Below are 26,130 nucleotides of genomic sequence, written 5' to 3'. Positions count from 1 at the left end.
AGGTGTGTGCCACCATGCCCAGCTAATTTTTGTGTTTTTACTGGAGATGGGGTTTCACCATGTTGGCCAGGCTGGTCTCAAACTCCTGACCTCAGGTGGTCTGCCTGCGTTGGCCTCCCAAAGTGCTGGGGTTACAGGTGTGAGCCACTGTGCCCAGCCTGCTTTTTCCATTTTAGTGCTGAATAATATTCCATTGTCTGGATGTACCACAGTTTGTTTATCCATTCACCTATTGAAGAACACATTCTTGGTTGCTTCCAAGTTTTTACTTTCCTTTTTGAGATGGAGTCTCATTCTGTCATCCAGGCTGGATGACAGTGGTATGATCTCAGCTCAATGCAACCTCCACCTCCTGGGTTCAAGCAATTCTCCTGCCTCAGCGTCCCGAGTAGCTGGGATTTCAGGTGCCCACCACCATGTCCAGATAATTTTTTGTATTTATAGTAGAGACAGGGTTTTGTCGTCTTGGGCTGGGCGTGGTGGCTCACGCCTATAATCCCAGCACTTTGGGAGGCCGAGGCAGGCAGATCACCTGAAGTTTTGGCAATTATTAATAAAGCTGCCATAAACATCTCTGTTCAGGTTTTTCTGTTGACATAAATTTTTAAGAGCCTATTTTAAAATCCAATCTAACAATATCTGTTTTTTAATTGGACTGTTGAAACTTTTATTTTATTTTATTTTATTTATTTTGTTGAGACGGAGTCTCACTCTGTCACCCAGGCTGGAGTGCAGTGGCATGATCTCAGCTCACTGCAAGCTCCGCCTCCCAGATTCACACCATTCTCCTGCCTCAACCTCCCAAGTAGCTGGGACTATAGGTGCCCACCACCATGTCCAGCTAATTTTTTTTTTTTTTTGTATTTTTTAGTAGAGATGGAGTTTCACCATGTTAGCCAGGATGGTCTCAATCTCCTGACCTTGTGATCCATACTCCTTGGCCTCCCAAAGTGCTGAGATTACAGGCATGACCCACTGCTCCCGGCTGAGACTTTTTACATTTAATGTGATTACTGATATGGTTGGGTTTAAATCTACCATTTATTGTATTTATTTTCTATTTTTTCATCCTTCGTTTGGTCTGTTTTTCTTCTTTTTCTGCCTTCTTTTGGGTTGGGAAATTTAAATGTTTCCATGTTATCTCCTGCTGGCTTATTAAACACAACTCTTTGTTTTGTTAATTTATGGTTGCTTTTGTATTTATAGGATAGATCTTAACTAATTACAACCTATTAAAAGAAGGCAGAAAAAGAAGAAAAACAAAGGAAAGAACAGATGAAAAAATAGAAAACAAATACAATAAACAATAGATTTAAACCCAACCATATCAATAATCACATTAAATGTAAACAGTATAAACACTCTGATTAAAAAAGCAGAGATTGTCAGATTGGATCTGCAAGTGATAGTATGCCACTGTACATACAGAAAAAACTTTAAAACAGTAAAACTCTATTTCTCCCTTCTTAGTTTTTGTGCTATTGTTGTTATACATTTTACTTGTACATATGTTATAAACCTCAAACTACATTGTTATTATTTGTTGAAAGTCAGTTTTCTCTTAAATGGTTTAAATAGTAAGAAAAATTTTCATTTATTTTCCATATTGTTATTATAGCCAGTGCCCTTCATTCCTTTGTGCAGATCCATGTTTCTATATGGTATCATTTCCCTTCTGCCTGAAAGACTTTTTTAGTAATGCAGAAGTGTTGATGAATCCATTCTTATATCTTTTGTATGTGTGTGGGGGGAAAGGGCTTTGTTTTTTTAAAGTTTGTTTGTTTCTTTGTTTTTTCCTGGGCATAGAATTCTAAGTTGACAGTTTGTTTAAAGATATTGTTCCATCATCTTCTAGTTTACATTATTTTCAGTGCAAAATCTGCTGCCATCCTTACTTTGTTTCTATGAACGTAATGCATCTTTTTGACCTCTGGCTGCTTCTAAGATTTTTTTCCTTATCATTGATTTTGGGCAATTTGATTATGATGTACTTTAGTGTCATTTTCTTCATGTTTCTTGCGCTTGGAGTTTGGAGAGTTTCTTGCACTTGTGGATTTACAGTTTGCATCACTTTGGGAATTTTTCTGCTATTACTTCTTTGGAGATATATATATACACATATGTCTATATATGGATATATATATATATATATATATATACACACACATATATATATATATATCTCCATCAACTCAGGGAGTCCATTGAGCCCTGCCTGAGTTTCCTGCTCCATGGCCTGGAAACTCTCCACCGGCAGTAAACTGGAGCACCTGTATGGCTCACCTTGCTAATATCCCATCTCTCAAGGGTCACTGTCCTTCATGTATATATATGGATATACATATGGATATATGTATATGTATGTATACGTGTGTGTGTGTGTGTGTATATATTTATAGTTCTGTCTTCTCTCTCAACTCTTCTTTTGCCACTAATACACATATATTAGGTCACCTGAAGTTGTCTCACTGCTCACTGATGCTCCTTCTCTTTTTTTTGGTCTTTGTTTCTGTTTGTGTTTTATTTGGATAGTTGTTATTGATATGCCTTCAAGTTAACAAGATTTTCTTCTGAATATCTAATCTGCTATTAATAATAGCACCACCCAGTGTACTTTTGATAGTAGATATTATGGTTTTCATCTCTAGAAGCTAATTTAGATCTTTTACATAAAATATATCTCTTCCCTTCTCTTCTTAAGATGTTCATTGTTTCCTGTAGCTTTTTGAACATATGGAATATGGTTATAACAACTGTTTTAATGTCCTCACTTATTAATTCTAAATATGTCAATTCTGGATTGCTTTTGATTGATTGCCTTTTCTCCTCATAAGGTTCATATTTTCCTGCTGCTTTACATGCCTGATGATTCTTGGTTGGATGCCAAACACTGTGAATTTTACTGTGGTGTATGCTAGATATTTTTATATTCCCATAAATATTCTTGTGCTTTGTTCTGGGATGCGGTTCAGATGCTTGAGAACAGTTTGATTTTTGTAAGTACTGTTTTAAAGATTTGTTAGGCAGGATCAAGCCACATTTAATCTAAGAGTAATTATTCCCCATCACTAAGGCAATGCTGTTCTGAGTATTCTACCTACTCAGTGCTCCATAAATGATGAGATTTTCAAAATGACTGAGGGAAACAGGCACTATTTCTGGTCCTGTATGGGTGCCAGGCACTGTTTCCTGCAATTTTTTGGGTGATTCTTTCCCTGCTTCAGGCAGCTTCTGCACAAACATGCACTGTTGAATGTTTGAGTGGTCCCTCTCTCAAGCCCAGGGTTCTCTCTCTGTGCAGCTGTCTTCTCTCGGTACTCTGCCCTGTGGTCTCCAGCTGCCTCACTCTCCCCAGACTCGTTTCCATTCTTCAATTCAGGGAGTCCATTGAGCCCTGCCTGAGTTTCCTGCTCCAGGGCCTGGAAACTTTCCACTGGCAGTAAACTGGAGCACCTGTATGGCTCACCTTGCTAATTTCCCATCTCTCAAGGGTCACTGTCCTTCATTGTCTGATGTCCAGTGTCTTGAAAATCATTTTCATGTATTTTATCTAGTTTTCAGTTGTTTCAGTTGGGAGAGTAAATCTAGTCCCTATTACTCCATTTTGGCTGAAAGTGGAATTTTCTTAAGCCTGTGTTTTCACAGCTGTATTTCCACCCTTCTTCCTTTTCTCCAATTGTGGGAATGTTAACACTTGAATCTAAATCTAGATCGTCACCCCTACCTCCCAGCTATGGACCCTGGTCTATCTGGCACTTCTCTTTCTCCCTGTCTCCCAAATGCCACAAAATGTGAGTAACATACATACATACTCTACAGGTCAAGTGAGCCTTGGGAACAACAGTGAGAAAGCCAAATCATGTATGGACCAGCCTAACTCCTTTCCATCCTGCCATTGCCGCTTGGAGTTCTTCCAGGTATCCTGTGACAGGATGTTCCATGAGACATTGAGGGAGCCAGTCTGTAATTCAGGTGTGGGGTCTGCATACCAGGAGCCAGAATTGGGTAGTTCAGTGAACAGGGATGGGTTATTTAGGCCTCCATCCCAAATACCTGGGCCCTAGGAAGTCTGGTTCCCCAGAAGGATGAAAGTGAAGGGAAATGGTGGAAGCAGGTTGCTCCAGCCTGAGGCCCATGCAGTTTGCCAGCCTACCATTTAGCCAAGAGCTGGAATACTGCTTATTTCCTCCAGCCCTCGTGAAGACCCCGCATCCATTTCCTCACCATGATGCTCTGGAAGCTGATTAGAAATGAATTAAGACTTGGTTTCCAGCAGCTTTGAAGGACACCTGAGGGGGGCTGACTAATGTGCTCTCCCAGGCACCCTGCACCCCCGTCTCTCTGCACCGAGTCCTAGCAGCCTTTCTTGCATCTCCTGCTTTCTCTCTGACCTCCTGCCAATCCTTCTTCTCTCCCTGAGGAGGTTGCATCTGGGCCCTGCTGCGTATCCCAATAATCAAATCAATCAGGCAGGGCCAGCCTTGCAGGCAGGCTGTGTTGGGGAATGTGGAAAGCCAAAAAGAAGTGATTGCCAGCCTTCGTCGTCTTTGTCATCCTTACCAACAGTGTGAGAGCACACATTGCATACAGAACATCATTCCTAGGCACGAAGACTGGTAAGGCAGGAGCCCCACCCTCTGGTGGAAGAAGAGGACAGATGGTGTAGGTGAATCTTGAGCACCTGCTAACAGCCAGGTTCTGTGCTGCACGGGCAGCCTACGAAGGCAACACATTCAGCATGCCCATTTTAGGGAAGAGGATACTGAGGCTCAGAGAGCTTTGGGGCCTTGCCCAAAGTCATCCAGGTGAGAAGAGGCTAAGCTGGGGTCAAGGCTGGATCTGAGCCCAAGGCTAGGTCTGAGTCACGGCTGATGGACTGTAGAGTGTTGGAGTGAGGTGGAGGCAGATGTGAGCCACAGAGAGTATGGTTGTCTGTCACAACCCCTTCTAGCCTGGCTGTCTCTGCAGCCTGTCCGGGCAGAGTGGATGATGGCTGAAGACAGGTGTCCCACGACTCAGACAGGCTGGTGCCAGAGGTGGAGGTGAGGACCCCACAGGAGGCTGAAAGAACTGAGAGGGGCATTGGAGGACAGGAAGCTTGCTCCCCCCAGGAGGGGCCATGCCTCTCCTCTGCCCCTGCAGCTCCAAGCAGCTCGCCATCAGGGCATCCCTCCCTTCTGAGGGTCCCTTGAGGGCCCAGCAGCAGACTCCTTTCTGCCAAACATTGCAGGAGTGATGTCTTCTGCAAAAGGGGAATCTGTGTGGCCTCCTGCTGATGAATGATGTCTATTGGCCCTTGGAAGTGGAGTCCATTTTTTACACTTTTGGTCAGGAAAATCACATGGTGCCAGTAGACATCCTGGGAGAGGATCCTGCAGGCCTCCTGTGGTCTATCTGGAAGGAAGCTCGCCTCCACCCCTGAATCCTTTGTGGAGAACAACGTGAAGGCACTGAAGCTTTTTCCTTCTCTTTGTTCCTATCACGAAGGTTGGAGAAGCTAACCTTCAGGTGCCATTGGTCGCTTGAGTCACCATAACCAGAACTGACCATACCGACCATGCTAACGCCTGCCTTGCTGTGTGCCAGGCTCTCTGTATTACACGGAGCAGCACAGCTAAGCCTCACCACCATGCTCTGAAGTCGAGATGACAATTAAGCCCAACTTTCAGGTGAAGCCACTGAGGCGCAGATTTGAACCAGCCACCTGGCTCCCACGTGCTGCGTCTCGTGGCTCACTCCCTCAGCTCAGGGTCTCCACTCTCCTCCTTGCCCACACGTCATGGGGCAGATGCTCCTCACTCGGTCACTCTACACCTCTGTCTATGTCCGACTTACTCATAAACACAACTTGTGGCTCCTGGAAATAACTGCCCTCTGTGACCCAGTGCTATTTTATTCCATAGGAATAAAGATCCTTAATGACACCATTTCTACCTCCCCTCTTCCTTGACTTCCACTCTCAACTCACCTTCCCCTTCTTTTAAGAATCTTGTGAACATTGGCTTATTTATACTTTTGTACCATCTCAGGCCTCCCGGGGCAGGTTTTAATCATCTACCTTCTTGCTTGAAAGACTCCAATCCCTCACCCGTGCTGAGAACATTTCAAGCAAAGCGAGATGCATGAGAACAGTTTTTAATTGAAGTTAGCATTGTGGCTTTTCCCACACAGCCAGACACTGAGGCATGCTGGGGAGATTAAAAGTGATGTTGGAGAATGCATCCACGAGTCTGTGCCCTCAAGCAGAAAGCAGCAGCCACCTGGGCTCATGGATCAGACAGGATGCATCTCAAACAGGGAATGGGAAGGATGGGCCTCCATAGATTCCCCTACCTGGCCCAGCCCACTCAGGTGCCTCCCAAAGCATTGCAGCAGTAGGGCTGCCACTGGCAGGGCTGGGAACAGCTAGGGGCCTATCTTCTGTGCAGAGTAGCCACAGGTTGCCCAAGGGGCTTCAATTCCCCGGTGAGCCTGATTGCATGTCCCGAGAAAGTCATGACTGAGCCTGTTTGCATATTTGGAGAGGGGCTCAAGATTACATTCCCCAGGCTGGGCGCAGTGGCTCATGCCTAAAATCCCAGCACTTTGGGAGGCTGATAGCGGTCAGATTGCTTGAGGTCAGGAGTTCAAGATCAGCCTGGACAACAGAGTGAGACTCTGTCTTTACAAAAACTACAAAAAAGTTAGCCAGGTGTGGTGTTAAAAAATTAGCTTAGCCAGGTGCACACCTATAGTCCCAGCTACTCAGGAGGCTGAAGAGGAAGGATGGCCTGAGCCCAGGAGGTCGAAGCTACAGGGAGCCATGATGGCAGCACTGCACTCCAGCCTAAGTGACAGAATGAGACACTCAGAAAACAAAACAAAACAAAAAACCTGCTTCATGGGTTTATTTCAAACGTTGGAGGGGGTGATTTGTGCAAATAGCTTTGTAAATATACCAGATAGTAATGACACAGCTTGACATGTATTGAGCACTCATGAAAGGCCAGGCTCTGCTCTCAGCACTTCTCATCATTCCCATTCTATAGATGAGGAAACTGAGGCCCCAGGGTTATGGCACCAAGCCACACAGGGAGCAAGTGGCAGAGGGGGATTTGCAGGTCGTGTTTGGGCATCCTTGCTGTCAGCCACTGTGCTGTGCTCACCTGTCACATGGCAGCATAGCTCGTAGGATATTCTTTAACCTGGCAGCAGTCTCTGCTGAGGGGGTCCTAGATGGGCTGGGTATTTCTTGACCCAGTAACATCCATCCAAATCGCCATGGCACTGCTGCAGCCCTCGGCCCTGCCTCTCCTCCTCCCTGGACCACTGCAGGTGCTTCTCACCTGGGGGGTGTCTCCAGTTGCTTCCTGATCTGTTTCCTTTCTTCACCCTTGCCAGAGGGAGCTTCCTCCTGCTGAGGGTCTTCTGTGGCTTCCTCCATCCATGGGATACAGTGCCAAGGCCTTGGTCCAACCCTTGTTCCCATGAACAGACCCCATCTGTAGGCCTGGGCCCGAAATGCATCTTCCTGGTGCCCACACCAGCTAGGCTGAGACACATGTAGCTCCCCATAGTGGTGTTCCAAATTTTCAGTGCCTTGTACCTGGGATGCCCCCCTCCCCTCCTTCAATGCTGAATTCAGAATCCCCTTCCCACAAAACCAGGTGCCTGGATCCCACACACTAAGATGCTATCCTTCTGAGTGGCCAGTGCTCTTCTGTAGCATTCCTGGGGACTTCTCCCTCCCTAGCCGCTAGATTGTCATTTGTGGAGATGATCAGCCGGTTCTTGTGTGGCTCCTCCTAGCACAGGACATGGGGCTGGTATGAAGTCGATTCTGCACTGAAGATGAAGGAAGTGGGATTGGTGTCACAGGCCCACGTCTCTGCTGGCCCCCACACTGGCTGTGGGATCTTTGCAAAGGTGACCCCTTACAACCACCATCTCTGCAACAGTAAAAGTGGAATGACAGCCGTTCTATTGTCACAGCGAGCACTGACCAGCCAAGGGAGCTGCGATGTGCTTTGTGACATGTAGAGAGTTCCAGTGCCGTGCATATTTGTTGCTTGAGTGGCTAAACAGAATGTTGAGTTTATTCAGCAGATTTTTTTTATCCTCTGCACCCTCATTCTCGTGCTACCATCTGGGGACTCAGGACTCAGCTTCCTGACAGAGCAATGTCCTTCCTCACTCTGTCTTCCTCCCTTGCCTCACCCATTCACTTGATTTCTTCCTTAGCCACCCCAATTCCCACGCTGCACATCTGAAAGAGCCAGGAACTTCACCTCTATGCTTTGGCCAGAGGTCTCTTCCCTCCCACCCGTGCCCAGTGCCAGGGACCCAGCCCAGCATCAGCAAATCCAGCAAACACATCTGTCTAAAGAGGAATAAGTCCCACATCTCTCATGCCAAACATCCAAGGAGCTGAGATGGGAAGGGTCTGGGTAAAGGGTTCCCTGAGCCCTGAGACACACCCCTGCCCATTTCCATAGCCCATTGTGTATTTACTGTAGACCTTTGAATAGGAAGTGAAACAGTAAGCTCTTAATTCTCAAGTTTGAAAAAGTTCTTCCCAGAACATGCACCATCTTAAAATAGTAAAAACAAAGACAGTGCCACGACCATCACCTACTACTAGTGCTACCAAAACTAAACACAATGGCAGCTTATTAAATTACCATTTCCCTGGTGCTAGGCTCTGTGCCTAAAACCATGCACTGGGTCTCATTCTCAGGGCTCTTCTTCTGTCAGCTCAAGAAGCCCTCACAGCACCTCAAGGAGGGAAATATTTTCATTACCCACATTCAGAGATAAGAACGATAAGGCCCAGAGAGGGTAAGGGATTAGTCCACAGTCACACAGCTCCATGGTAGCCAAGTCAGACAGGGGTGTGGACGGCCCAGCTCTTTGTTCCTGCACCTTCTCCCTGTTGGAGTAGCTGGGGTTGGTGTTATCTGTTGCCATTGGGCATGTGTATTCACACCCCTCATTTTAGTTCATAGGTTCATTTAAGGAGCTACCTGTGTGTGTGACAAACAGCAAATGTGGCTGCCTGGAGAGCCAGAGCTAGAGCTGTGTGTGATGAACGTCTGCAGTGGCAGATGTCATTCACGGGGGTTCTGATTGTGTGTGGATTTAACTTACTATGTTTTCCTTTAAGTAGCACTAATTAGCCATCATGTGCCTTTGGGTGGGCAATATTTAAAGAAATAAACATCTCAGGGTGGGCGCAGTGGCTCACACCTGTAATCTCAACACTTTGAGAAGCTGAGGCAGGAGGATGGCTCGAGGCCAGGAGTCGGAGACCAGCCAGGGCTGGTCTCTACAAAAAATAAAGTTAGCTGGGTGTGGTGGTGCCTGCCTGTAGTTTCAGCTACTTGAGAGGCTGAGGCAGGAGGATTGCTTGAGCCCAGGATTTCGAGACTACACTGAGCCAAGATCACACAACTGCATTCAGCCTGGGTGGTAGAGTAAGACCCTCTTTCTAAAAATAAATAAATCGATAAATAAATAAATGAACATCTCAGCATAATTCCACAACTTTCTTACAAATGCTCAACAGAACCATTATTCTAATACTTTGTCTCTATCTAAGTCACCACATTCCCCCTTAACGAGGAGTTAATCAACCTTCCTGAGGATAAACCCTCTATCCAGCTGGTCTAGTCCTTTGGCACATGTTGAAGTCAAAAGCCCTTGCAGGCAGCTTTTCTTGTCTGCTCATGGCTTTTCTCCAGCAAGTCGCTCCATGGATGGAGTCCCTGCTATGTACATATGTCATCTCTGAACCTTCCACAGTCTGCCCACTGGAGTGAAATGGGCTTGGAGTGAAGGAGCGGATGTTTGGCTAGACTACCAGTTGGAGGCAGAGCCTGACTTTGGACCCTGGCCTGACCCCCTAGTCCTCTTTCACCCTCAACCATGAGATGAGCATCACCAGCTCTAAATGTTCTCCATTAATCAAGAAAGAAAGCAAAAAGGACCAATGGATCTTCGTGTTTTCCTTTCATTAATCTACTTTATATCTCCCCTGCCTTTTGCAAAAGCTGACATGGGGATTGCAGCCCTCCACATGTGTCTTTATGTTAATAATTTGAAACACCAGCACTGTCTGTTTCAATTGGAAAGGAGGCATTTTCTGCCTCTTAAGAAAAAGTCCTCCTGCCTAGCTCCCTTCTCACGGATGCTAACGCTTACAACCCCCTCAATTCCACCACTCTGAGCTGCATGCGTTTCAGAACCCCTAGAGAGTGGCCCAGATCCCTTTGCCAAACATTTCGGCAACTGGACTCAGGTTTTTCAACAGCGGATTAAAGTGCTGTCTTCTCTCCTGGGCTGCCAGGTACATTCTTTCTCGGCCTTCGGAGTGCCCTTACATACTCTTAGGACGAATCCAATCTTGTTTCTGAGATGATTTTCTCTCCAACAGACAGGTTACTTATGGAGCATAATATAGACTTGATGTTGCCCAAACAAGCCACTGAGCATTTATTGAGTGCCTGCTATGTGCAAAACACTGAGGATCAAAGAGATACCACAGACCCTTTCTGCCCAGAGTCACAAAAAGAGTGGGTATCAGTACCTTTATCACAGAAAATGTTTATTTTCATCTGATGCTTTTAAAGAGTTTGGGAGGTGGATGAGGCAGGGATCATCATGTCTGTTTGAAAGCTGGGTAAGCAGAGGCCAGGGAGCTGTGAAGCAGCCATTGACTTGCAGCTGGGGTGGGTCTCAGGCCTCCTTGCTCCTGTCCAAGCTGCCGTCCCCTCAGAAACAGAGGGTGAATAGGAAGGAGGTTCCTTATAAGAACTGACCTCTCGAAAAGTGCTGTCCACCCAAAGAACAGGACTGTGGCATCGGCATCCTTTTTGTTTGTTTGTTTGTTTTGTTTTTTTGAGACGGAGTCTCTTCTGTCACCCAGGCTGGAGTGCAGTGGTACAATCTTGACTCACTGTTACGTCTGCCTCCTGGCTTCAAGTGATTCTCCTGCCTCAGCCTCCCTAGTAGTTGAGACTACAGGCAAACGCCACCACTCTTGGCTAATTTATGTATTTTTAATAGAGACAGGTTTTCACCATGTTGGCCATGTTGGTCTTGAACTCCTGACCTCAGGTGATCCACCTGCATCAGCCTCCCAAAATGCTAGGATTACAGGGGTGAGCCACCACGCCCAGCCATGTGGTGTCCTTTTGAGGAACAACAAAAGTCACGTCCCTACATTGGCTTAGGCAAGGATTTCATGACCAAGAACCCAAAAGCAAATGCAGTAAAAACGAAGATAAATAGCTGGGACCTAATTAAACTAATGAGCTTTTGCACGGCAAAAGGAACCGTCAGCAGAGTAAACAGACAACCCACAAAGTGGAAGAAAATCTTCACAATCTGTACATCTGACAAAGGACTAATACCCGGAATCTACAATGAACTCAAACAAATCAGTAAGAAAAAAACAATCCCATCAAAAAGTGAGCTAAGGACATGAATAGGCAATTCCAAAAGAAGATGTACAAATGGCCAACAAACATATGAAAAAATGCTCAACATCACTAATGATCAGGGAAATGCAAATCACAACCACAATGCGATACCACCTTATTCCTGCAAGAATGGCCATAATCAAAAAATCAAAAATAGTAGATGTTGGCATGGACACGGTAAACAGGGAACACTTCTACACCTGCTGAAGGGAATGTGAACTAGTGCAGCCGCTATGGAAAACAGTGTGGAGATTTCTTAAAGAAATAAAAGTAGAACTACCATTTGATCCAGCAATCCCTCTACTGGGTATCTACCCAGAGGAAAAGAAGTCATTATGAGAAAAAGATACTTGCACATACATGTTTATAGCAGCACAATTTGCAATTGCAAAATCATGAAACCGACTCAAAGGCCCACCAATCATCAAGTGGATAAACCATCAAGTGGATAAAGAAACTATGGTGTGTATGTGTGTGTGTGTATGTATGTATATATATATATATGAGATAGAATACTAGGAAGCCATAAAAAGGAATGAATTAATAGCATTTGCAACGACCTGGATGAGACTGGAGACTATCATTCTAAATGAAGTAACTCAGGAATGAAAAACGAAGCATCCTATATTCTCACTGATATGTGGGAGCTAAGCCATGAGGGTGCAAAGGCATAAGAATGATACAATGGACTTTGGGGACTTGGGAGAAGAGTAGAAGGGGGCATAAAAGACTACAAATGTGGTGCAGTGTATATGACTCAGGTGATGGGTGCACCAGAATCTCACAAATCACCACTAAAGAACTTACCCATGTAACCATAAACCACCTGTACCCCAATAACTTATGGAAAAATCAAATTTAAAAAAATTAAAAAAGAAAAAACTCACATCCTAGTCTTAATTTGCTTTCCTGGCATTTTGCATTTTCCATGCTGGGATTCTGTTCAGGCCAGCTCTGTTGAACAGGCTTGCTGGTTGGCAGGGATTGTGCACACACATGGTGCCACCTCCCTTAGCTTTTCTGGCCCTGTTTTCTTCCTAACCCAGTGTGCTCTCTTCCTCCCGTACACAGGTCGGGGGTGTTGACGTGACTTCCTGAACATCATGTGTAGTGGTGGGGGGAGTTTTCTCTCGCTTCTGACCCAGCTGGGTGTGCTGAAATAACTGTGAGGCTGCAGAGTCCTGAGCCGGATTGTGTTGGCACAGGATGGCCACCTCTGTGCCTTCCTCTTCTGCTCATACAGGTGCCCCTGGGAAGGAGGGTGCAGTGCATTCCCCTGAGAGCTACATTGGTTGGAGGAGACTGTAGATTTTAGAATGTTCTCCTGGAGATTCCGATGTGCACCTCCAGTGGAGAATCTGGCCTTTTGTTGCTGTTGTTTCATGCTATGATTACTACTGAAGACAATTTTGCCATATAGAGGAGAGGATGTTTAAAAATAAACCAAAAGGGTCCACTTAGGGAGGTAAACCCACTGGACTTGCCATTGCCCCAGCCCCCGCTTCACTCCAGGATGCATGTGCTCGCTGATGGAGAATGATGCTCAATTTCACTTTTATTCCTTTGGTCTTCTCTTCTCAGCCTTCATCACCCACCACCACTTTCCCGTTCTCTCTCTCTTCCTCCAAAATAGGGATTACATAGTTTTTCTCTTGGTACCTCTGGCTTCCAACCTGACCCCCTGGCATGTCGTAGGTGCCCAGTAAAATGTCTGTTTAGCCAATGAACGAGATAACAATGGAACAAACAAATTCCCCACCCATCCTCCTAAGGCCCTGATACTTTATTCTCCACAGCGGAAAGGAATTTAATCTGATTAGGAGGCTGCTGGCCCACACAGGGGACATCCATTTGGTTCCAATGACACTGCTGAATCACTTGAAAGATGCTTTCGAGTTAATTGGGATAGAATAAATACTAATTTATAGCAATCTTTGCCAGCTATTCCCTAAGGGAAAATTTTTAAACTCCCCATCCTCTTGCTTTGCTTGACTGCTGAGATCCAGTGAGAGTGGCCTGAACTTCTCATAGCTGAACCAACAGAGGCACAGACTCATCCCCTCTATCCCCACCTCAGGAAGCCACAGCCAGGTGGAGGAGCTCCTCAGGTACAGCCAGGGAGGTGGGGCATCTCAAACTGGCCTTGGCTGTTTCTTCTTAAGGTTCTTAGCCAGCCTCCTCTGAATGCAAGCTGTGGCTCTGGGGCTTGTCCCAGTCCCCTGAGTTCTCACCATGGACCATGGGATGCATATGGAGGACAAGGTCCCCAGGGCCCTGGACCACATCATCTGAGCCTTTCTGTCCCCCCAGGGCAAGTGCTTCCTCCATTATTGCTAATCTAAGATGATGTACTCTGATGAGACAGAGTTTTCTCCCCCTGCGTTGTGCTGAGTTACTATGGCAACACTTCCAGAAAAGGTGAATTTGCTTTTTCCTCCTAATTCTGAAATGCTCTCTGGCTTTCCAAAAATATCCTTATTTCCTTGGGTCCTACATGTCGGACACACAGAAAATACAGCCATCTCCTCCGCCATGTATGTATTATATCGAGTAGCTCAATGCACAGCAATTGATTGGGTACACTTTTTTTAAATAAAAAGTATTTTTAGCATCTGCTCTATGTCAGTAGATGTGCTAGGCACTGGGATTCAAAGAGAAGTTGGACTCGACTCATATCCTATAAGTGCTCACAGTCCCTAAGAAAAATAGGTAAGTACACAGCTAACTATAATGTAACATAAGTACACATCTAACTATAAGGTAATGTAACATAACATAATATATTGTAAAGTAATATAATATAATGTACTATAATACATGCAATGTAATAAATATAATGTAATGTAATGAATATTTTGTCAGTTCTAGGAATAAATTAGCATGTGTTCCTTCTCTACTGGGAGAGAAAGCTGTTTCTCTCCCAGTAGAGAAAGCTGTTAATTCAGCCTGGAGTGAGGAGAGTTAGGAGTCAGTAGATCTGGAGTTTGATTCCTGATCAGTTACATACGAGCTGTGCCAGCTCAGGGAAATGAACATCCCTCTCTGAGCTCCGATCCTCCATCTCATCCTGAGCTGTTGTGAAAATGAGGAGACACCACAAAGTTGCAACAACCAGTCCCGGAGCAGCTGTTACTCGAAAGATACTGCCCCTCCCTGCCCAGGTGCTGGGGCGCCCAGAAGGGGCTCAGGAGAGGAAGTGAGCATAGATAGTGGGACCTGCAGGCAGTGAAGAGGCAGGTCAGCACTTCCGTCAAAGGCAGTCGCACCAGCAGCAAGGCGGCCACGTGAGCACACCTGACACATCATTTCGGGAGGGGATAGGACAGCCAGTGTGGCCAGTGCGGGGAACTGGATCTGAACCCATTGCCATCCTTGGGCTCTGGGTGGGACCCCTTTTGAAAGCTTCCACTGAACCAGAAAGATAGCACAGCGGTAAAGTGCTTACAAGGGAGTCACCGCAACAAACATGAACATTGCTCTAAAAATTAGCATGCACTTTGGGAGGCCGAGGCGGGCAGATCACCTCAGGTCGGGCGTTTGAATCCAGCCTGACCAACATGGAGAAACCCCATCTCTACTAAAAATACAAAATTAGCTGGGCATGGTGGTGGGCGCCTGTAATCCCAGTTACTTGGGAGGCTGAGGCAGGAGAATTGCTTGAACCGAGGAGGCGGAGGTTGCTGTGAGTGGAGATCAGACCATTGCATTCCAGCCTGGTCAACAAGAGCAAAACTCTGTATTTAAAAAAAGAAGAAAAAAAATTAGCATGCACTCAGCGTAGATCCCAGTGTCATTGTGCCTGGTCACATTTGGAGTGCTGTAGGTTTCCCTCTACCTTCCACCAGCTTAGATGCTCTTTGAGGGAAGAAAGCAGCCCTCTTTGTCCTGCACAATGTAAGGACATGCAGGTGGCCACTTACAGGGGTTCCGGAGAGGGTTATGTCTTCTTTGCCATGTGTGTCTGTGTCCTTGCCTGTCAAACAAAGGTGACAATAGTACCCACCTCATAGGGTTTCGATAATAAAACCCAATCATGCCTGTAATGTGCTCAGCCCATAGTTGGCATAGAGCAGGCTCTCAATAAATATTAGCTTTCATTTTTATTTCATCCACCTCATTGTAAATTGAAGACTCTCCAGCATGGACACATTAGCCAAGGAGAGTGGCAAGTACTGATATCCAGTAGCAAATCTTGCCCTTAACTGCAGCCTGCATGGGCGAGCAGCACAGAAAGGCTTGGTAGCTCCCTGTGCATTGGAAAGCTTAATGAAAGGGCAGATCATGTTTTTTCAGCAAAACAGCCAGATTTGGAGGCCAGTTCTCTGCAGGATGTCACCCCAATGTGTTGCAGGGCTGGGCAAGTTAACGAGAAAGCCTTTGGGGTTTGGGGATCGGAGGAAGCTTGGATGCCATTCCCAAGTGTGTGATGTGAGTGATCTTAGGCGGGGTGCTCCGTGCCCCGTCCGGCAGGCACTCACTGTAGATGCGTGGGTGCTGATTCTAGCCTTCAGCCCCCTGTCTGTAGAAAGAGGCAGACCCCACCCACTGATAACCTCTGCAGGGAGTAGAAAAGAATTTCTCACTTCCAGATGCGACCAAAGCAGGGACTCTTTGGAGCTCTCTATTTCCACCTCCGTCAGGATGAGCACACGGACCACATAGGGAGCGGCAGCCGCTTAGTACCCCCGGGAGAAAAGCTTGGCCACATTCATCAGCAAAAAGCCTATGTACCTGGCTTCTGTCCAAAATTCTGCCCATTAGCTCTGGTCACCTTTAGCACGTGCTGTGCTCCAGGCACTGTGCTGAGCACCAGGGGACTGTGATGGTTCATTTAAGGTGTCAACTTGGCTGCACCCTGGGATTCCCAGATTGGGTGTCCATGACAGTGTTTCTGGATGAGGTTAGCGTTTGAATCCATGGATCCATTAAAGCAGATGATCCTCCCCAATGTGGGTGGCATCAACCAGTCCACTGAGGGAGAAGGAAAGAGGAATTCGCCCCTTTCATCTCCTGCCTGCCTGCTTCAGCTGAGACATTGGTCTTCTGCTCTTGGACTGGGTTTTACCACCCCAGCTCCACTGGTTCTCAGGCCTTTGGACTTAAGACTGAATTATGCCACCAGCTTCCCTGGGTCTCCAACTTGCTGGTGACAGATGGTGGGGTTTCTCAGTCTCCATAATTGCATAAGCCAATTCCTCATAATCTCTTCATATATGTATGTATGTGTGTGTGTGTATATATATGTTATTGGTTCTGTTTACATTCATATATATGTTATTGGTTCTGTTTCTGTTCATATATGTATTAAATATATATATATGAACCATATATATATATATATAGGTTCTGTTTCTGTTTCTCTGGAGAACCTGGACTAATACAGATTTGGTAGACACTATTGATTTCTATAATCCTGGAATATTGCAAAGTATACCATGATACTCGGGCAGTTTGAATTTAGTTTCTGGTTCTCTGGAAATATTTAAATTGTCAAAGCCTCAGTTATAATACCTGTGTGGTGGGAAGACACCACCTGCACCTCACTGTGAGACACACGGTGATTAGCCAGGGCAGGCACGGGGTGTGCATGAAGCTGGACAACTGGCAGCACAGTCTGGAGCTGGTGCAGTCAGCCTGGGCAGACAGGCAGCTTTCGAAGGCTTCAGCCTCCTGCACTGGCTTCAAAGGCCCAGGATTCAGAGGCTGACATCTGACCAGGGACCTCCATGAGTCACTCATGTAATGGTGTTGAGGGCCTTGATGATGTGGAGTTGCACGCCACAAAATCCTGCTTTTTTATTAAGTTTTAAAGGACCTCAATATGTATTATTTTAGAGAGGATGGCTTTCTACTTTGAGATCCCTTCTTCCCAGCAAACACCAATCAACCTTTATTTTTACAGCCTGGAAGTTTATTTTGATGCTCTTGGCACAGACATCTCACTAAGGAGAAGTCTTCAAACCTGTGCTCATTAGCATTTCTTCCAGGGCCTTCCAAAGACCCCTGGGAGGAAATTCACAGAGCATGCTATTGTCCTGCTTCCACTTAATATTCCACACAGGAGAGCCCTGCCCCAGGAAGAGGGGTTGACTTTTGTACTAAGCCAGGCAGATTTACTGAATTGCACCCCCAGACCTCACCTCCACTTGTAGCCAGGGCTAAACCAAGAGCCTATGAGGTAGGAACTCTGTGGACAAATGAGGGTTTTCCACTGTGGAGGGCACTCAGGTTGTGCCCCTTGGAATTGTCCCTTTTCCTTGGTAATTAAGTCTAGGTGCCTAGAGTCCTACGTTCTTTACCTGGTTGTTTACTTTTTAAATAATTGATTGCCCACCTCAGTGTGTCATGAGCCAGGTAGCCATCCTTCCCTTGGATCACTGGAGCTGACCTCAGCCCAGCCTTCCTTTTCTGGAGCTGGTTACCTATTGCTACCTCATTCTTCTTCTGCACCATCTAAAGGTCTCTCCTTTTCTCTCTCCTTGAGGAAGCCCATGGCAGATAAAACTGGAGCCAGGTTTGTAGAAATGCAAGTCCTCAGGGAGGAGGAGATACTTGAGGCATGTCCCAGGAAACCCAGATTCTGATTTGAACTGGATTGCAAAGGTTCATTCGCCAGTGTACATGAAGTCTCTCTCCCTCTCCCTCCCTCCCTCTCTCTCTCTCTCTCTCACACACACACACACACACCACACACACACACACTGCACTGACCCCTTCTACTCCTTGCTAGCTGAGGGACTAACCTTGGGAAAATCGCTTAACCCTTTCTAGGGGCAGTTTCTGCATCCCCTTTTGTTAAAGGCATGGATAGAAATTACCCCACCAGAGTCATTGGCAGTTCTGAAGATTCCGATGGAAGGTGTGCAGGGGAGTAGCTGCATGCCCTGCATTCTCATGGGGTGCACCTCTATCACCTTGGTTTCTTCATCCCTAGGGTGGTAGGGTCTCTGAAAGGCAGCTAAACCACTGTGAGTTAATGACTGCCGCACTGTGAAGGTCATCGATCATTGTCTGCCATTTGCAGAGACAGCTGAGCTCACTCTGAGCCTTTGGTGATGTGCTGAGAAGGGGAAGCAACATCCAATGAGGTTTGTGTTAGTCCATTATCATGATGCTCATAAAGACATACCTGAGACTAGGTAATTTATAAAGGAAAGAGATTTAACTGACTCATAGTTCCACATGGCTGGGGAGGCCTCAGGAAACTTACAATCATGGCGGAAGGGGAAGCAAACAGATTTTTCTTCACATGATGGCAAGAAGGAGAAGTGCTGAGCAAAAGAGGGGAAAGCCCCTTTATAAAGCCATCAGATTGTGTGAGAACTCACTCACTATCACGAGAACAGCAGCATGGAGGTAACTGCCGCAGTAATCCAATTACCTCCCACCAGGTCCCTTCCACAACACATGGTGATTTGGGGAGCTACGATTCAAGATGAGATGTAGGGGGGGACACAGTCTTTTCACTCTCCCTCTGTGGCCCATGTCTCCCTTCAAGGCTTCATCACCAGGGGTGTTTCTCCTATAGTGAAATGCAAGCAAGCCCCTGTCTCTTCTCTACCTTCCCTAGATTTGGTGGCATAAACTCAAGTGTTCTGATTGCCATCATTGCTACTACTGTCACCCCAATTAAGCCATGAACACACACACTTCCCCCTGGGGATCCCCAGTCTTTGACCAGCTTGCCACAGTCCCAGCCCTCTCTCCTGGAGGGGTTCAGGTGGCAGCCTGTGGACCCAGCCTGTTGCCACCCTGAGGGATGGTGCCACTCAACCTTGGGAAGCTGGGCCCTGGTCTGTGGTGAGTGAGAGCCCCAGATGTCTCAGCAGGAGACTAGCCCCATGGGGAGTGTGGAGAGCTGCGGGGAGGTGGGGCACACAGGGTGCTCTGCCAGGGCTGGTGGACATCTCCTTGTGCCTGTCCAGCCCTGGGCCTTTATCACAAAGGACTTTCGCTGAAATCAACCAGCTTGAGCCTCAGCACAGCTCCAGGGCATGCCTGGGAGAGCCATGTGAATGTGGCCTCACAGAGAGGTGAAGGGAGACCTGGTGTGACGGGAGAAGCTCTCTTTGGAGTTGCCTCTGACTCAGACTCCACACTGGTCATGCAGGGCTCAAGACAGCCCCCAGGTCAGAATGGCCATCAGGGTTAAGGTGGGAGATGTGAATGGAAAGGCCTGGGACCTGGGGAGCCGTGCCACGCTGCTGGAGACTCCTTCTGAGCATTTCCTCAGGAAAGTTGTCACGTGTTCTGCAGGCCTGTCGAAATGCCTCAGTGATCTCTGCTGTGGGCCGAGGTCCACTGAGTCTCGATTTGCCAAGCACCTTTGTCATACATGCAGTAAAATCTTGGCGCTGTAGAAAGAGCTTGGGACGTGGAGGCAGATGTGGTTTGGGGTCCAGCCTGACCCTGGGCGCTGGGGCCTCAGCTGAGAGACTGTGCAGTTGGAAGGCCACCACCACCTCCCAGGGGCCCTGAGGACTGCATGGAATGGTGAATACTGGGCTTGCCACAGCGCCTGGCTCAGACCAAATGCCGCAGTCTCCTTCCCAGGTGTGCTTTTGATTTACTTGCTAATATACATACCAGAAGATTGTTTTGGTGGAGGGGAGGATATGGTTCTCTAACTGGTAACAGATGCACAGAACCCTGTGACCATGACCACAATCAAAATTTAGAACTTTCCATCGCCCCAAAATATCTCCTCCTGCTGTCTCTTGCAGCCAGCCACCCCCTACTGCACACACCCCTGTCTCTGCTGTTGTCCACCCCATTGTTTTTTGCATCATCCAGAATACCATCTAAATGGCCTTTCCCATATAGCTTCATTCAGGTAACCTAATGCATTTGAGATTCACCCATGTCATTGTGGACATCAATAACTTCTTCATTTTTATTGTCGAGTGGAATTCTATTGGGTGAATGTAGACGGTTCACCCATTTACCAGTTGAAGGACACTTGCATTGTTTCCAGTGTGGGGCAGTTATGAATAAAGCTATTGTAAAGATTTGCACACAGGTTTTTGGTGAACATCAGTTTTTATTCCTCTTGGGTAGAATACGTAAAAGTGGGATTTCTGGGTCATATGATAAACATATGTTTAACTTTGTAAGAACTGGCTTAACTGTTTTCTTTAAATGGCTGCGTAATTGCTTGCCATAGCAAGGTACAAGAGTTCCAGTTGCTCTACTTTCTCATCAGAAATTAGTAACACGAGGGTTTTTTTTTTTTTTAAGTTTAGCCATTGTGGTAGATGTGTAGTGTTATCTCATGGTAGTTTTAACTTACATTTCCCTAATTAATGATGATGAGCACCTTTTCAAGTGTTTATTTGCCCTCTGTGTATACATCTCTTGTTCAGTGATATATTTCCTATTTAGCTGTTCAGATCTTTTACCTATTTTCAAAAGTGGGTTGTGGCCGGGCGGGGTGGCTCATCCCTGTAATCCCAGCACTTTGGGAGGCCGAGACGGGCAGATCACGAGGTCAGGAGATCGAGACCATCCTGGCTAACACGGTGAAACCCCGTCTCTACTAAAAAATACAAAAAACTAGCCGGGCGAGGTGGCGGGCGCCTGTAGTCCCAGCTACTCGGGAGGCTGAGGCAGGAGAATGGCGTAAACCCGGGAGGCAGAGCTTGCAGTGAGCTGAGATCCGGCCACTGCACTCCAGCCTGGGCGACAGAGCCAGACTCCATCTCAAAAAAAAAAAAAAAAAAAAAGTGGGTTGTTTTCCAACCCCATTAAAAAGTGGGCAAAGGACATGAACAGATACTTCTCAAAAGAAGACATTCATGTGGCCAAGAAACCTATGAAAAAAAATTCAACATCACTGATCATTAGAGAAATACAAATCAAAACCACAGTGAGACACCGTCTCACACCAGTCAGAACGGTGATTATTAACCACAGTGAGACACCATCTCACACCAGTCAGAACGGTGATTATTAAAAAGTCAAGAAACAACAGATGCTGGGAAGTTTGTAGAGAAAAATAATGCTTTTATACTGTTGGTGGGAGTGTAAATTAGCTCAACCATTGTGGAAGACAGTGTGGTACTTCCTCAAAGATCTAGAAGCAGAAATACCATTTGACCCAGCAATCACATTATTGGGGCTATACCCAAAGGAATATATAATAAATTATTCTATTGTAAAGATACATGCATGCATATGTTCATTGCAGCACTATTCACAATAGCAAAGACATGCAATCAATCCAAATGCCCATCGATGATAGACTAGACAAAGAAAACGTGGTACATATATGCCATGGAATCCTACACAGGCATAAAAAGGAATGAGATCGTGTCCTTTGCAGGGACAGGATTGGAGCTGGAAGCTGTCATCCTCAGCAAACTAACACAGAAACAGAAAACCAAGCACTGAATGTTCTCACTTGTAAGTGGGAGCTGAACGATGAAAACACATAGACACATGTGGGGACACTGGTTTCAGTGTTCTTTATGTATTCTACTTATAAGGGTTTTTTTGTCAGATAGATGATTTGTAAATATTTTCTTCCAGCCTGTGGTTTGTCTTTCCATTCTCTTGATGGTGTTTTTCATGGAGAAAACATTTATAATTTTAATAAGATCCAGTTTGCAGTGTTTTCTTGTCTGGATTATGCTTTTGATGTTGGAGCTAATAACTCTGCCTAACACAAGGTTACAGGCATTTTTCTCTTACGTCTTTTCCTAAAGGTGTTATAGTTTTATGATTTCATTTAGGTCTAAGATTCATTTTGAGTTTTTGGTATGAGGCATGAGTTTTGTTTTTTTGCTGCAGCTGTTTTGTAATTTTTGTGTAAGAGATTGGGTTCCAAGTTCACGTATCTATCTCCCTATATATTGTTGCATATTGATGTCCACTTGTTCCAGTATCATTTGTTGAAAAGACTATCCTTTTTCCATTGAATTGTCTTTGCAATTTTTTCAAAAATTAATTGGCCATATTATGTGCATCTCATTTCTGGAGCTTCTATTTAATGTATGTATCCATCCTTTTGCTAACACTACACTGTCTTGATAACTGTAGCTTTATTATAAGTCTTGAAATACAGTAGCATGAGCTCACCAAATTTGTTTTCTTTCTCAAAATTGTTTTGATTATGCTTAGTCCTTTGCCTTTGCAAATAAATGTTTGAATCAGCTTGTTGGCATCAACAAACATTCCTGCTGGGATCTTCATTGGGATGGCATTGAGACTCTACATCAATTTGAGGAGAATTCACATCTTAACAATATGGAATCTTTGATTTCATGACCATAGTATTTCTCTCCATTTATTTAGATCTTCTTTGCTGTTTCATCAGTATGCTGCTTTCATGAAGCATTTGGATCCTGCACATATTTTGTTAGATCTAGGCTAAATATTTTATTTTTTGGTGTTGTTGTAAATAGTGCTTTTTGGCTAAAGTTCATATTGTTTGTTGCTTGAGTGTGGAAATACAATTGATCTTTTAATATTGACCTTGTGTTCTATGATCTTTCAAAATTCAGTTATTAGTTATATGATGTTTTGGAAATTCCTTGAGATTTTCTATATAGACAATCATGTCTTCTGCAATTAGAGACAGTTTTATGTCTTCTTTATATATAAGGCATCTATGTATATGTGACTTTTATTTCTTTTTCTTGCTTTATTGTACTGGCAAAAACTTTCAGTGTGATTTTGAATGGGAGTGGTGAGGTGAGACATCCTCTCGTATTCCCTAGCTCGCAGAGGGAAGCTTTCACTCTTTCACCATTAGGTATGATGTTAGCTGTAGGTTGTTTGGTTTTGTTTTCTAGATGTTCTTTGTCAGATCCAGGAAGTTCCCTTCTATTTCTATTTTACTAAGGGTTTTAAATAATGAGTGGATGAGGCCGGGCGCGGTGGCTCAAGCCTGTAATCCCAGCACTTTGGGAGGCCAAGACGGGCGGATCACGAGGTCAGGAGATTGAGACCATCCTGGCTAACACGGTGAAACCCCGTCTCTACTAAAAAATACAAAAAACTAGCTGGGCGAGGTGGCGGGCGCCTGTAGTCCCAGCTACTCGGGACGCTGAGGCAGGAGAATGGCGTAAACCCGGGAGGCGGAGCTTGCAGTGAGCTGAGATCCGGCCACTGCACTCCTGCACTCCAGCCCGGGCGACAGAGCGAGACTCCGTCTCAAAATATAATAATAATAATAATGAGTGGATGTTTACTTTTGTCAAATGTTTTCTCTGCATCTACTGATATGATTGTTTTGTTTCTTCGTAGTTCTGTCAGTGTGGCATAAATTATATGGATTGATTTTTTTTGAATGCTGAATATTTGAATGCTTTGCATTATCTTGTTTATATATTGCTGGATTTAATTTGCCAATATCTCGTCAACTGCTTTATGTCTCTGTTCAATTGAGGTATTGATCCACAGTTTTCTGCTCTTGTAATGTCTTCGATTTTGTTAGCAGAGTAATGCTGCCTCATTAAGATGATTTGGGAAGTGTTCCATAAAATGAGTTGGTAAATATTCCCTCCTCTTATTTTTTGGAACAGAATGTCTACAACTGGTATTTTTCTTCTTTATATTTTTGGTAAATTCTTCAATAAAATCATTTGGTGATTTTTCCCAGGAGACTTTTAACTAAAATTTTAATTTATTTAATAGCTAAAAGGACGGTGTGGTTTATCTTTTTTCCTTGAGTAAGTTTTGGTAGTTTGTGTTTTTTAAGGAATTGGTTCATTTCACCTACCTTGTCAAACCTATGGGTATGTAGTCGTTTTTAATCATCTCAGTAATTCCTTATTGTCTGTCCTTTTGTTGTCAGTAATGCTTGTGGCGATATCCCTTTTCCATTTCTAATATCAATAATTTGTGTTTTCTCCCTTCTTGCTCAGCCTGGCAAGAGGTATTTATCATTGCTATAGATCTTTTAAAAGAACCAGTTTGTAGAGTCATTGATTTTTCTCTATTGTTTCTGTTTTCAATTTTATTGAGTTTTGTTCTTATCTCTATTGTTGCCTTCCTTCTGTATGCTTTGGGTTTAATTTAACTTTCCCCTCATCCTAATTTCTTAAGGTATAGCTTAGATCGGGGTGTCCAACCTTTTGGCTTCTCTGGGCCACACTGGAAGAAGAATTGCCTTGGTCCACACATAAAATACACTAACACTAGTGATAGCTGATGCGAAAAAAAAAAAAAAAAAAACGCAAGCAAATCTAGTAATGTTTTAAGAAAGTTTATGGATTTGTGTTGGGCCACATTCTGTCCTAGTCTGCATGCAGCCCGTAGGCTGTGGATTGGACAAGATTGGTTTAGATTATTGAATTGAGACCTTTCTTCTTTTCTCATATAAACAATTAGTACTATAAATTTTTCTCTAAGCACTGCTTTAGTTGCATCAATGCATGTTGATAACTTGTATTTTCACTTTTATTCAGTTCAGAATATTTGCTAGTTTCCCTTGAGACTTCCCTCTTGACCCATGGATTATTTAGAAGTGTGTGGTTTAGCTTCCAAGTTTTGGGAGATTTCCCCAATATCTTTCTGTTATTGACTCCTAGTTTAATTCCATTACGATCAGAGGACATATTTCATAGGATTCTGATTCCTTTAAACTTGTGAAGGTTTGCTTTATGACCCAGGATATGATCTGTCCCGGTGACTATTTCACATGCCCGTGAGAAGAATGTGCATTCTGTTGTCAGGTGGAAGGTTCAATACACATCAGTTAGATCCTGTTGGTTGATGGTAGCATTCAGGTCTTCTGTGTCCTTGTTGATTTCCTATTTCTTCCTATACCAAGAGAGAAGTGCTGAGGTGTGATAATTTTGGATTGGATTCTAGGTGTTTTGAATATTATGTTGTGAGATGCTGGCAGCTATGGGCTGAGTTGTTGCCCCCTCCCCCAACCCCGCCATTCCTATGTTGAAGCCTTAATTCCCAATATCTTAGACGTGAGTGTATTTGAAGATAGAGTCTTTAAAAGTTAAAATGAGGTCACTAGGGTATGCCCTAGTTCATATGATTGGAGTCCTTATAAGAATGGGAAATTAGGACACAGATATGCACAGAGGGAAGACCATGTGAAGACACAGGGAGAAGGTGGCCACCTGCAAGCCAAGGAGGGAGGCCTCAGAATAAACAAGCCCTACTGACGCCTCGATCTTGGACATCCAACCTCCAGTACTGTGAGGATGTAAATCTCTGTTGTTTAAGCCACCCAGTCTGCGGCACTTTGTATGGCAGCCAGAGCAAACTAGTGTACTGTGTCTTCTTAAAAATTTTAGAGCATTGCTTTGTTTTAGCAGTTTGGGTCTGGTCTGAAAATTCTCTGTCACCTTCTATAAGCAGTGGTTGCATGTCATTTGGGTGTGTCTTGCAGGTACACCCCTCAAGGGTTAGTCTCAACATGGCAGGGGTTTGCCCCACAGTTGAGTTATCAGAGCCTTTACTGTGCTCCTTTGAATCTCTTTTGTGCATGCAGTTTGGGGTGAGCCCAAAATGTATACAGGTTCGTACAACAAACTTAGGGGGTTCCCTTCTCCAGCTTCCTCCCTCTGCGTTCCCCTGACACTGTCTAGCTCCCAGGGGCCTTTCTGTCTAAACCTCTGGCTGCAAAGCCGGTGCTTCTGCCCGCTGCATCCTCCTGTGCTGCTGCACGGGTCTGCACCGCCACAGCACCCTGCAGGCAAAGCAGTGA

General features: G+C 45.1%; 1 protein-coding gene across 4 annotated transcripts in view; it reads left to right on the top strand.

Annotated features, from left to right (window-relative positions):
- LOC105518490 (chromosome unknown open reading frame, human C14orf132) overlaps positions 1 to 26,130 on the top strand; it is a 49,229-nt gene that overhangs the window by 7,041 nt on the left and 16,058 nt on the right. The window contains exon 2 of one of the 4 annotated variants that reach the window (XM_011951503.1): positions 3,820 to 3,917. The exons of the other annotated variants lie outside the window; for them this stretch is intronic. Coding sequence (XP_011806893.1) covers positions 3,864 to 3,917 — 54 coding nt within the window. The 5' untranslated portion in view covers positions 3,820 to 3,863. The remainder of the gene's footprint in view (positions 1 to 3,819; positions 3,918 to 26,130) is intronic. 4 annotated transcript variants of the gene reach the window in all.

The sequence above is a fragment of the Colobus angolensis genome, unplaced genomic scaffold (assembly GCF_000951035.1).
Source record: "Colobus angolensis palliatus isolate OR3802 unplaced genomic scaffold, Cang.pa_1.0 Scaffold32, whole genome shotgun sequence".
Classification (NCBI taxonomy): domain Eukaryota; kingdom Metazoa; phylum Chordata; class Mammalia; order Primates; family Cercopithecidae; genus Colobus; species Colobus angolensis.
This window is presented reverse-complemented; position numbering and strand designations above follow the sequence as displayed.